Source organism: Helianthus annuus, chromosome 5, assembly GCF_002127325.2.
Source record: "Helianthus annuus cultivar XRQ/B chromosome 5, HanXRQr2.0-SUNRISE, whole genome shotgun sequence".
NCBI lineage: Eukaryota > Viridiplantae > Streptophyta > Magnoliopsida > Asterales > Asteraceae > Helianthus > Helianthus annuus.
The window spans coordinates 92,807,300-92,818,427 of record NC_035437.2 but is presented as its reverse complement, the minus strand read 5'-3'; the positions used below and the strand labels follow the sequence as shown (position 1 = coordinate 92,818,427).

General features: G+C 31.5%; 1 protein-coding gene across 1 annotated transcript; it reads left to right on the top strand.

The window, feature by feature from the left end:
- The first annotated feature begins 9,299 nt into the window (after positions 1 to 9,299).
- LOC110940663 (60S ribosomal protein L15) lies at positions 9,300 to 10,881 on the top strand. The gene is made up of 4 exons (XM_022182218.2): positions 9,300 to 9,450; positions 9,536 to 9,702; positions 10,189 to 10,386; positions 10,453 to 10,881. The coding sequence occupies exons 1-4, from the start codon at positions 9,447 to 9,449 to the stop codon at positions 10,696 to 10,698; spliced, it is 615 nt and encodes a 204-aa protein (XP_022037910.1). The 5' UTR covers positions 9,300 to 9,446; the 3' UTR covers positions 10,699 to 10,881.
- Positions 10,882 to 11,128: the final 247 nt, after the last annotated feature.

The window sequence follows — 11,128 nt, the reverse complement described above, 5'->3', positions numbered from 1 at the left end:
AAATCGGTCAAAAATATTATCAATAAATTAATAAATAAAGAACAAAAACTCTCAAATGAATAAATCCTTATATAAGATCCAAGACATAGATTAGTACACAAACGACGATAACCACATTATACCTAAACAATCATCATCTTTAAAAAACTAAGATCAATCTTCATGAAAAAACATAGAACAAAGTATGTAGATAATGTTTTGAGTTTCAAGATTAATCAAAAATAAAATATCAAAACAAAAAATTTATCTATCAAAACCAGATCCTTGTATAATATATAAGATGGAGAAACAACACACAGATACGGAATCAAAATTCCGAACAAAGCTTCATGAACAAACTAAACCAAAAACAGAGTATGTATCAAATATTTAGAAATTACCGAATACAATTTTGATGAAGATTCGATGTAGCAGTTGAAGAGCAAAGGGTTTCTTGGGTTAAGTGTAGGTTCAAGAAAAAGAAGAAAGCAGAAGAACGTTATATTCGGATAAATGGGTCGGATCTTTATATATCCGTTTAAAAGTATATTGGAAAAAAAAAAGGAAATTCTAAAAGTGGTTTGACAAGATATTGTAGGGGTAATGATCAATTTATCTTACCAATGTGAGATATTATCCCATTATCAAGTAAGATTAGCATATTTGGTATCGAAATATATAAACAATTTGTAAAATAATTCAGATTTTGTATGATTACTAATTTAAAATCTTTTTAAAAAACATATTTATTGTTAATGTTAATGGTGGTGTTACAATATAATATCTATATTAATAAACATCAAATATATAATTTTTGAATTATAACTTTTTTTATTTTTTTTTATTTTTTTGGATGGATGTTAATCAATTATGGTATTTGGTAATAAAAAATGCATGTCACCACAATGAATGTTAAAATATGTAATTTACTACAGCAATTTATTGGACATAAGAAAAGATTAAACATAATACAAAATTCTTTTATTATTAAAGTAACGAAAAGATAAAACTTCAGATACTTGAAACAAATTAGATAGTTCGACAAAAACAAAAGATGAAATAGTATCAAATTAATTGATAATTTCTAATAGAAAGGCGAAACGATTGTCTCCAATAATAATGCGCCTTTCGGTCCGTTGTAGCTGTCAACATGTTGAATGTAGTTAAAAGAATCATTGCAAAGGAGAACTTCAACAGTATCTCCCCAAATACTTGTTATCAACCACTTGTTGTCTTCAATTATATTTGTCCTTTGCTGCGGCTCCAAATGTTGAACTATGCGAGCCTTACTGAAAGAAAAGACCTTGATCCAGTCATCATGTTCATATTTGACCAAATCTGCAATTAGTTCACCAGCATATTGAACGACAATGACATGGAGGTTGTTCAAAATTGTTAGAAAATGTACTTGGCAAGGATTGACTTGAATACGCTCCGGAAAACGAAGTATACTGAAAGATTCAGAGATAACATCGAAAGCAACAATGTTCCTTTCACCAGGTGGAATCCAGTAATTGGAAACAGTGAAATATATTGTTTTGCCGGAATAAATTCCAGGAGACCATGAATAAAAGTTTGAACCTAACTGAGTTCCGTTCAAGAAATTTAATTTTCTCCATGAGTCATTATGTCGTGAATATACACGAGCAGTAACTACGTCCCAGTAACAATTAATATGAAGCACTTTTAGATCGTTGTCCTCGTCAAAGTACATTCCACCCGTATCGTTGTGTCGACCAAAATAACGACTAAAATAGTCGTCCGATATCAACTTAAAACGCCTCGTCGTTGGATTCCAAAGGACGAGCTCATTGTAACTTCTTTTAATGCAAAGTAAAATCAGTCCGTTAAACGAACATATAATGCTTAGAAAGGATGGCTCGACATCGTATGGAAAAGTTACGACTTTGCTAGTATCGACTTCTAACTTGCCAGATACTATGTCGTCAACGACAATGGAATTTTCATTCAAGGAGAGCAGCTTCTTTTGTACTGAGTTTGCAACTCGCCGAGTATGGATGAAAACAAAGTTTGGTGTAGATAATTCATAACACCATTGTTTAGAAACACATTTGAATCGACAAACTACCTTTGCAGGTAGTCTCGATAAGATCTCTTCAAACATCATGTCATCACCAATACGTTCCATGATTCGTAATACTCTGAAAAAAAAAACGATTGTATAAAAAGTTATTGTATAAAAACTTGAGAATTATCAATGGAATATAAAAAATTTTATAATACAGTATACAATAACTAATTGTGTAAGTGGAGGTGTTATGTGTAAGAATTGAAGAATGAGAAAGAATTAAACGAAATATGGGTATTTATAGGACTTTCATCATATACTGGAAATCTGTTAATATTAAAAAATAGATGTAAATTTTTGAATAAATAACGTCAAATCTCTTTTAATCTTTTATATATATAAATGTTGCTAAAAAAAGGTTTAAAAAGAATTAGATTTATTCTCATTAATTGCTATATGTCTATACAACTATTTCCATAATAATCACCAATCTCTTTATGTTTCCGTACTAATAAAACTATATATTTGGAAAACTTACTTTTAAATATACGATTTATTACATATTATTAATTTAGTCAATAAAAAAGAGCCCATCTCCATCAACTTAAATGTTGGTATATTATTTGTATATAAAAACGTATATTATGTAAACTTATTAATGGTATTACGGAATAATGCAATAATAGTCAACAAATACTTGAGGAAAATTTATTAAGATTCAAAATCTATTTACATAGTGATTTTATATATTTTCAATCAAATAAAGCAAAACTTATCGAAAGATTTATCGTTTATGTAAATTTGTTTTTTAAAATTGGTATTATGAATTTTATTGATAATTCAAATGAAATTAGATTGGAATTCGATTGAAATTCATCACAAAGAAAACCAACTGCCAATATAAAAAACATCGGTTCATTCCAAAAATAAAAATTCAAATACCAAACAATGTTCAATAGCATATAATGACTTGATAAAAGTTGGATGGTTATCCATAAACAATTGAAAAAAGATATATATTCAATAAGAAGAAGACGATAAAACAAATGAAGCGCCGTTCATATTATCAAATGAGATAAGGATCCGGATAAATCCCTTCTTCAAGAAGTTCATCCAATCTATTACTAACGCGCGCCGAATGCTTCATGAGAAACTCATAACTTCTTAGTGCTTTATACCAATCCTTACATACAGTTCTGAATCGACCAACTGATTTGAGAGGAAGCCTAAAAAAAATTTCCATGAGCACCAAATCGAACGGGATATTCTCCATAGTACGAACAAACCTATGACCCAAAAACACATATAATTACAAAATATAATTAGTTCTTTTACATAAATCAAAAGTGAGTGAGTATTACATAAGATATTTAGATACAACCTTCTTCCAGAAACACAAAAAGATAAGATAATATGATATGTATTGGAGGGAAATGTTATTGTTTCTTATATGAATAATTAATTATAAATGAATGAATCATCTTCAATACGTTAAGAATATGTTTAGAAATTATTGAAAGTTATATTTGGAAGTTATAATAAATATATAGTCTCTTAATGATTGGTAAAATAAATTTGATTAAATTGTCAATTTGATTAGCGTGATCATAAAGACTTTCAATGCATAAGAAGACTAACTTACCAAAAATCAAAATTTTTCTATAAAGTGTGTACAATAACTATGGAATGCAAACTTAAATTTGGCAGTTATTGACATTATATTTAAAATTGAAAAGCTACAAACAAATTTATATTACACAATGTTTATTAATTACAATTATTATAACGAATACGTTGAAATTCGTAATTTATTTACATATTTATAGATTTAATAATAAAAAATACATGAGCACAAATATATCAACCTATAAAATTATAAATTAAATTGTAACGGATTATTAATTTTAAACTACTAATTTACTGATGAATTTACTCGGTATTCAATATTAATTTAATTAAAGAATGGATGTTTTATACATTTATTACATAAAATCTTACAATTATAGAAATCATAGAGGAAAATTACAATACTTACAATATGATACAAAAGTTTACAACATATCAATTAATTAACAGTAATCATTCATACCATTATCATTGAAATATCCAAATTAGCAACGTTAAACGATTTACAAAACATCATCCAAAACGTTACTAAGCGATGATAAAAAAACATGTACATCACATGAAAAACTTAGTAATGTAACATATCGTTAATAAAACTAAAGTAGCGGACCAACATAAACAGACATAGTTAACAAAATAACCAAAAACCAAAACATAATTCCACTGTTTTGTAAACACCAAATAGCATTATACGGTTTTTAACCACTAACACATCCCATCTAACTTCACCGCCTCAATGGTAAATCAACATACCTTTACTTTTGACATAAACCATATGAAACTCGGAATCCCATCCCAACTGTTTGTCTCGAACAAAATGATTCATGCCAGAAACGTTGTACCTCGGACATCCTTGGGAGTGCTCGACACCAATGGAGACGTTCCAAGTTAAACAGCGGAGTCCTGGATAATCAAATCCATTTTACAATCCAAACCGTGCAATTGTGCCCACTTCTTTTTCAGGCGCTACGAATACCAATAAAACAATTTAAACATTTAAGTGATTAAATAGGAATCATCAAATTATAAAATATACAAAACACAACATACATTAGTACTATGAAAATGTAAAAATAAAAAACTTACATAATGATTGTCCACACGAAATACAACCGGTACTTCGTCATCCATATTATCTTCAACACCAACTACATGAATGGGTTTAGGCAAATCATCATCAGAAGTTCAATAACCTCATTTATAGGTTCTTTTTTTGTAGCATGTAGTTCTGGTGGTAGAGTTAATAGGGTAGGCTTGCAACAGAAAACACTCAACTCATAGTTCCTCAAATCAACCATCTCAAAAACAACCAAATGATGATCAGTAATAGACATCTCCTTTTTGATGCGACTCCAACCAGTTGTAATATAGAGTTCATCGTCAATAACCTTCATACGGACGAACCATTTACGATTACCTGAAGACCATACCACAGCAGGATATATCGGAAAAGTATTGAGCATCTTGTGATGAACAAACATCCTATTCACATACTACACGTGATATGCAAAACACATACAGCATGTCAGATGTTAAATATACATAACTTAAAATGTCAAACAAATGTAATTTAAATTGGATAAGTACCATGCAATTATCTCGGTCCTTTAGATGTCCAGGTTGGTAGTAGAAATACTCAGACGGCGCAAGAGATATATCTTGATAAAAGTAGATGAGACGAAAAGAAGATAAAGCTTCTTCAAATTGGAAAACCAACCAGGAATTGCATGGTAACTTCAAAGAAGTTACCATATCAAGCCAACCGTTATACAGATAGTAGTTGCCCGCGATCTTAATAATTTTTACTTTAAAAATCCTCCCATCTACAGTGCGGATATCAGCTTTCTTTTCCGGGTAGTCAAATGTTTTTATCCAGTCCCCATACAATGCCGGAAGTTTCTACACACAAACATAGTAGCTAATGTTAATAGTAATTATAAGATGTATAATCACAGACAACATTTTATAAAAATAATTATCCTGGTCAAATATTGTTATAGGATTAACACTAACCAACGATTTCCTGACGTTGTCACGTATACGAGAAGCGAATCCATAAACCATTTCAGCTTTCTACGGATGCCTGGAACATGACACGATAAGAGTTATAATTAGACCATCAAAACATAAGGGTACAACTATAATAGTTCAAAAAGGATCTTGAAATAAGCAAAATTTTACTACATTAACAAAATCAAAATTCTTCAAATACATTATGTAACAAACATTAAATGTAAAAATAATCAGAACACAATGCATTACTAAAAAATCAACAAATATTAACCTAGATTTATGTCATACCCAATAACCTCACCACTAAACAAAAAATAATCTCGACAATGATTGCCCTCTTCGGTTGAATCATAAATAAAGGATCAAGAACAAAAACCTATCCTTGTATTGAGTTTGAATATATATAAACAAAATCGGAACGGAATCAAACATTGAAAGTAAGTTCGTAAAATACAAAAATTTTCAAATACAATATAGTCATAACTATCAACAGTCAGCCAAATCAAAAAACAATACATTACTAAAATCAACAAATCTTAAACTAAATTTATGTAATAACCAATAACAGCACCAATAAAGAATAAACAATCTTCAAAAATGGTTTGGGTTTCCGGTTTAATAAAAAACAAAAGATCAAGAACAACAACAAATCCTTGTATAATATTGAAGATAAATCAAGAAAGTATGAAACGGAAACAATCTTTGAAACTAAATTACTTAAACAACATACACAAGAATCAGATTAGATATCGAATACTTTAAGATTACCGAAGAAGATTTCTGAGGAAGAATGGATGAACTGGATGAAGATCAAAGGGTTTCTTGTTTTGCGTGTAGAAGAAAGAGAAAGAACTGATATTTTTGTATGAATATTATGAGCCAAATCTATATTATATACGGATCCGTTTTTTTGCATGTCGGGTCGGAAACTTGTGCTATTCGGATGCCGCTATACCCAAGTAAGAAGGAGAATTTTTGGAGCCAAAACCAATTTCAAGAAGCCCTATGGTGATGCCACATCATTTCTCAAGCCCTCATAACATGACACATAAGCCCTTATTTATCATGTTTATATATATATATAGATTAGTTAAAAATGTTAAGTATAATAACTTAAATGTAGACTTGGGTTTTCCAACGGAGACTCAAGTTCAATTCCCACTTGTGTCATATTGGGGTGGATATTGTGCAATGATGGTGACAAACCCACCGAGGGGGGTTCGATCCTGAGCCACACCCCAGTTTTCATCCGGCTGTTACTTTAGCGAGGCATCTCGTGTGGAGGAGGTAAGGTTTCCGGGGGAACGCCAGTCTGACGAACCCAGCGCGAGCCCGGTTAAGACAACGTAGTCTGGGCAGATCTTGGCTAGGGCCGCCGTTTAGGCGGCGTGACATTGGGTCACTCAAAAAAAAAGTCACCATTCAAAAAAAAAAAAAAAAAAAACCATATCAGAAGATTCTTAAATTTTAAATTATACTTTTTATTTTTGAATCTTACATACTTTTGTTTCAAAAGCCGAAATAACTGAAAACCTGAACCGAACCGGTGTAAAAACCGAAAAAACCAACACCAAACGGTTTTTAAAAACCAAAAAACGATATTTCAGTTTCGGTTTTGATTTTGCCCAAAATCGAACCGTACCGTGCACACCCGTATAAAATATGTATGGATTTAGACGATGACATCATATCTTACATAGCTAGTTTGTAAGTCACATACGTGTCAGTACAGCTTATTCCGTAGCTAACAAACAACTTCTTTAATTATATATACTAGCAGGATGCCCGCGCGATGCGGCGGGAGTGACATATCGTATTGCGATATTCGTTTTTTGTAGTTTTCTTATTCATATAATATTATTGTAGCATTATTGTGATAGATATACATCAAAAGCGAAGTAATCGGGTAATCCATTTCATTGTGTTATGCATAGTTTGGTCGATTCGATTATTATCTTCAACCGAAGACGAAACCAAAGCCATCAGTTTGTCTATTTTAATAACAAATCGGTTTTCGGTTAATCACTTCGGTTTATTCAATTAGATTGACGATTTTTTGTTTGGTTCATTTAATTTCAGTTAATAGCAAAAACCAAATTTGGGCTAAAACTTTTGCTTAGAAATATATGAAATTGAGGTAAAAATACATGAAATGAAAGTATAAATATATGAATTGGAGATATAAAATATGAAATATATGAATTGGAGGTATAAAAACTAGAAATATATGAAAATATGAATGATTCAGTTTGGTTCAGCTAAATTTGGTTAAACGAGAGTACAAAAAATTGATAACCGGTTTTTGGTTAATTCGGTTTTCAGTTTTCAGATAACTTGGTTTTTGGTTGATTTCGGTTCGGTTTCATTTGTTTTCTGTTTGGCTTAGGTTAACGATTTAGTTATTGCTCACCGGAAAACCGAGTTTGGTTAATAACTGATAGGTGTGCTCACAATGCGACGGTAAATACAAATATTGCTATGGTGTGCATTGTTCGGTTGGTTAATTTATTATCCTCAATGGAAAGCGAGGTCATCAATTAGTCTATTTGATTAACCAATCTGTTTTCAGTTAATCAGTTTGGTTTATTCAGTTAGATTAATGATTTTTGGTTTGGTTCATCTAATATCCAAAACCAAGCTAAAATTTTTATTAGAAACACATGAAATTTAGGTATAAATATATGAAATGGATGTATAAGTATATGAAATGGAGGTATAAATACATAAAATGAGGTATAAATATGAAATACATGAACTACATGTATAAAAGCTATAAATATATGAAAATAATAGTGGTTCGGTTTAGTTAATTTTGGTTAAATGAGGGTATAAAAAATTGATAAGCATTTTTAGTTAATTCAGGTTTTGGTTAATCAGTTTTCAGTTAATTAAGTTTTTGATCGATTTCGGTTAACGATTGAGTTATTACTCACCCTTACACACCGTTAATCACATAACATATCATTTTTTTTTAATTTAAACACTATAGCAATACTATACTCAAATAAAAGAGAATAAAATACTCCTTTACATGGAGTAATTTAAAATATATATATATATTAACATAATAAAGAATTATGACCGTTTAAAAATTGTAGAGGGGAGTTAGTTTTTACAAGGGGATAAAGTGTAACTACCAACTAATTATATATAACTTTGTTAAAGACGAGAGATTAAAGTATAATCTAGATGAGATTATTAAATTAACAATATTTAATCACTTGGCATTCTGTAGCTTAAACATTCTAGGATAACGACCAAGTACATTGGGCTTTAATCACTTGTACAATAAGGCATCATCTACTTGTACCTTTTAATCCACAATTCAATACTGGACAAGATGACTATTGAAACGTCGATAAAAATGAGTAGGTCATCACACTACTTTTGTATTTTTTTTTAAAACATTATAGTTTAAAATATATGACAAAAATACGTAAAAAAATTTATACGTATGTTGTTGAGGGGAAAAATGTAACTAATTCCCATAATTATATTAAAACTCAAGGATTTATGTGTAATAAGACGAGGGCTAGAAATATAGTTATTGTTTAAAAGACGAATTACATGTATTTATAAATTAAGAGGATTTTTTTTTTTTTTATAATACCGTATAGATAACTAATGGGGCTTTTACATAGTCCAAATAGGCCCAAAACTCAATCCAAAATGGGCCAATAAGGCAGTCCGATGACATGACGATATCGCTACTGAAAAACCCTAATTGAGAAGCGCTAGCTACATATTATTTTCATAGCAGCCGTCTCTCTGCAGATCGAAGCCGGAGGAGGGTGCAACAATGGGTAACATTCTTTTCTTTCTATCAACTATCCGATGATAAACCCAGAAAAATATTCTTTGATTTTGTATATGTGGCTGTAACAACAGGTGCTTACACCTACGTATCGGAGCTATGGAGGAAGAAGCAGTCGGACGTGATGAGGTTTATGCAGCGGGTTAGGTGCTGGGAGTACCGCCAGCTTCCTTCCATTGTTAGGGTTACTCACCCTACCCGACCCGATAAGGCTCGTCGTATGGGTTACAAAGCCAAACAGGTACCCTTCTCTTCCTTTATCTTTTTGGATATCATAATTTCTTTTATGTTTTTTCTAGAAAGATCGAGTGTCAAATGATGGTTTGGGTATTTGCATTTGGGTAAATAATGATCTAAAGCTGATCCTGTATGGAGTAATTAAATGATGATATGTTTATGCTGGAGGTAAGGTTTGCCTACATCCCACCCTCCCCGGACCCACCAATAGCTTTGCTATTTGTGTGACTTACTGGCTACGGTGGTGGTTGTTGTTGTTTAATAAAAAGGTGTGTATCCAAATGACCAAGATACTATGAATGGAGGATGTTAGTTAACAAGTAGGTTAAAAACATTTCTTATGATGAGACTTAGCTCGTAGTTCATCTTTTACAAAATAAGTTTAAAAAACATGAGTGTTAAATGGACTAGTATGTGTTTTTCACTTTTTTTGGTTAAAAAGTTGTGTTGATTATTATATTCTTTTCACAAAATTAATAAATGTATTCAGGGCTATGTGATCTATCGAGTACGTGTGAGGCGTGGTGGAAGAAAGAGGCCAGTTCCAAAAGGTATTGTGTATGGAAAGCCAACAAACCAGGGTGTCACCCAACTCAAATTTCAACGCAGCAAAAGATCTGTGGCCGAAGAACGTGCTGGAAGGAAATTGGGTGGTCTAAAGGTTCTCAACTCATACTGGCTTAACGAGGTACGCTTCTGTTTTTTTATACATATGGTTCTGGAAGATGGCATTAAGTACAAGTTTTGAATGCAGGACTCGACCTACAAGTACTTTGAGGTAATCTTGGTGGACCCTGCACATGCTGCTATTCGCAACGATCCAAGGATCAACTGGATCTGCAACCCGGTGCACAAACACAGAGAGCTTAGAGGACTCACTTCCGCTGGTAAGAAATACAGAGGACTTCGTGGAAAGGGACATTTGAACCACAAGATGCGTCCATCAAGAAGGGCTACTTGGAAGAGGAACAATACTTTGTCTCTTCGCCGTTATCGTTGATCATTTATGCTGTGTTATTGTTCTGTCTTTTATCGACTTAGTGATATACTACTAAATTTTGCTGTTTTAGAATTCGGACTAATTTTGTGTCGGTTTTGATGGAAACTTTGCTTCGAGTTTGTTGTTTGAGACATTTTTGTTACTCTGTTTCAGTCATTTGATGGTGTTTATCAGTTTGGGATTTGGATTCTTTGGTTTAAATATTTTTCGGTTGAAACCAATAAACAAAGAAAAAAGTTTGCAAAACCGAACCAATAACCAAGTTTATTCGGTTTGGTTTTGGTTTTGGTTTCAAACTAAAAAACTTGAATTTTAATAAGATGGGTATTCATTGTTTTGGACTTTGTGTTCTTTGGTTTGGTTTGGTTTGCTAGATTTTGTAAATGGTTTATAAGGTTGTGCGAAGAGAAAATCCATGGCTAAATTATTA

Coding starts and splice junctions, on each gene's coding strand:
- LOC110940663 (XM_022182218.2), top strand. Junction 9,703..10,188: donor TGGGTTACAAAGCCAAACAG/GTACCCTTCTCT, acceptor AAATGTATTCAG/GGCTATGTGATCTATCGAGT. Junction 10,387..10,452: donor ACTCATACTGGCTTAACGAG/GTACGCTTCTGT, acceptor TTTTGAATGCAG/GACTCGACCTACAAGTACTT.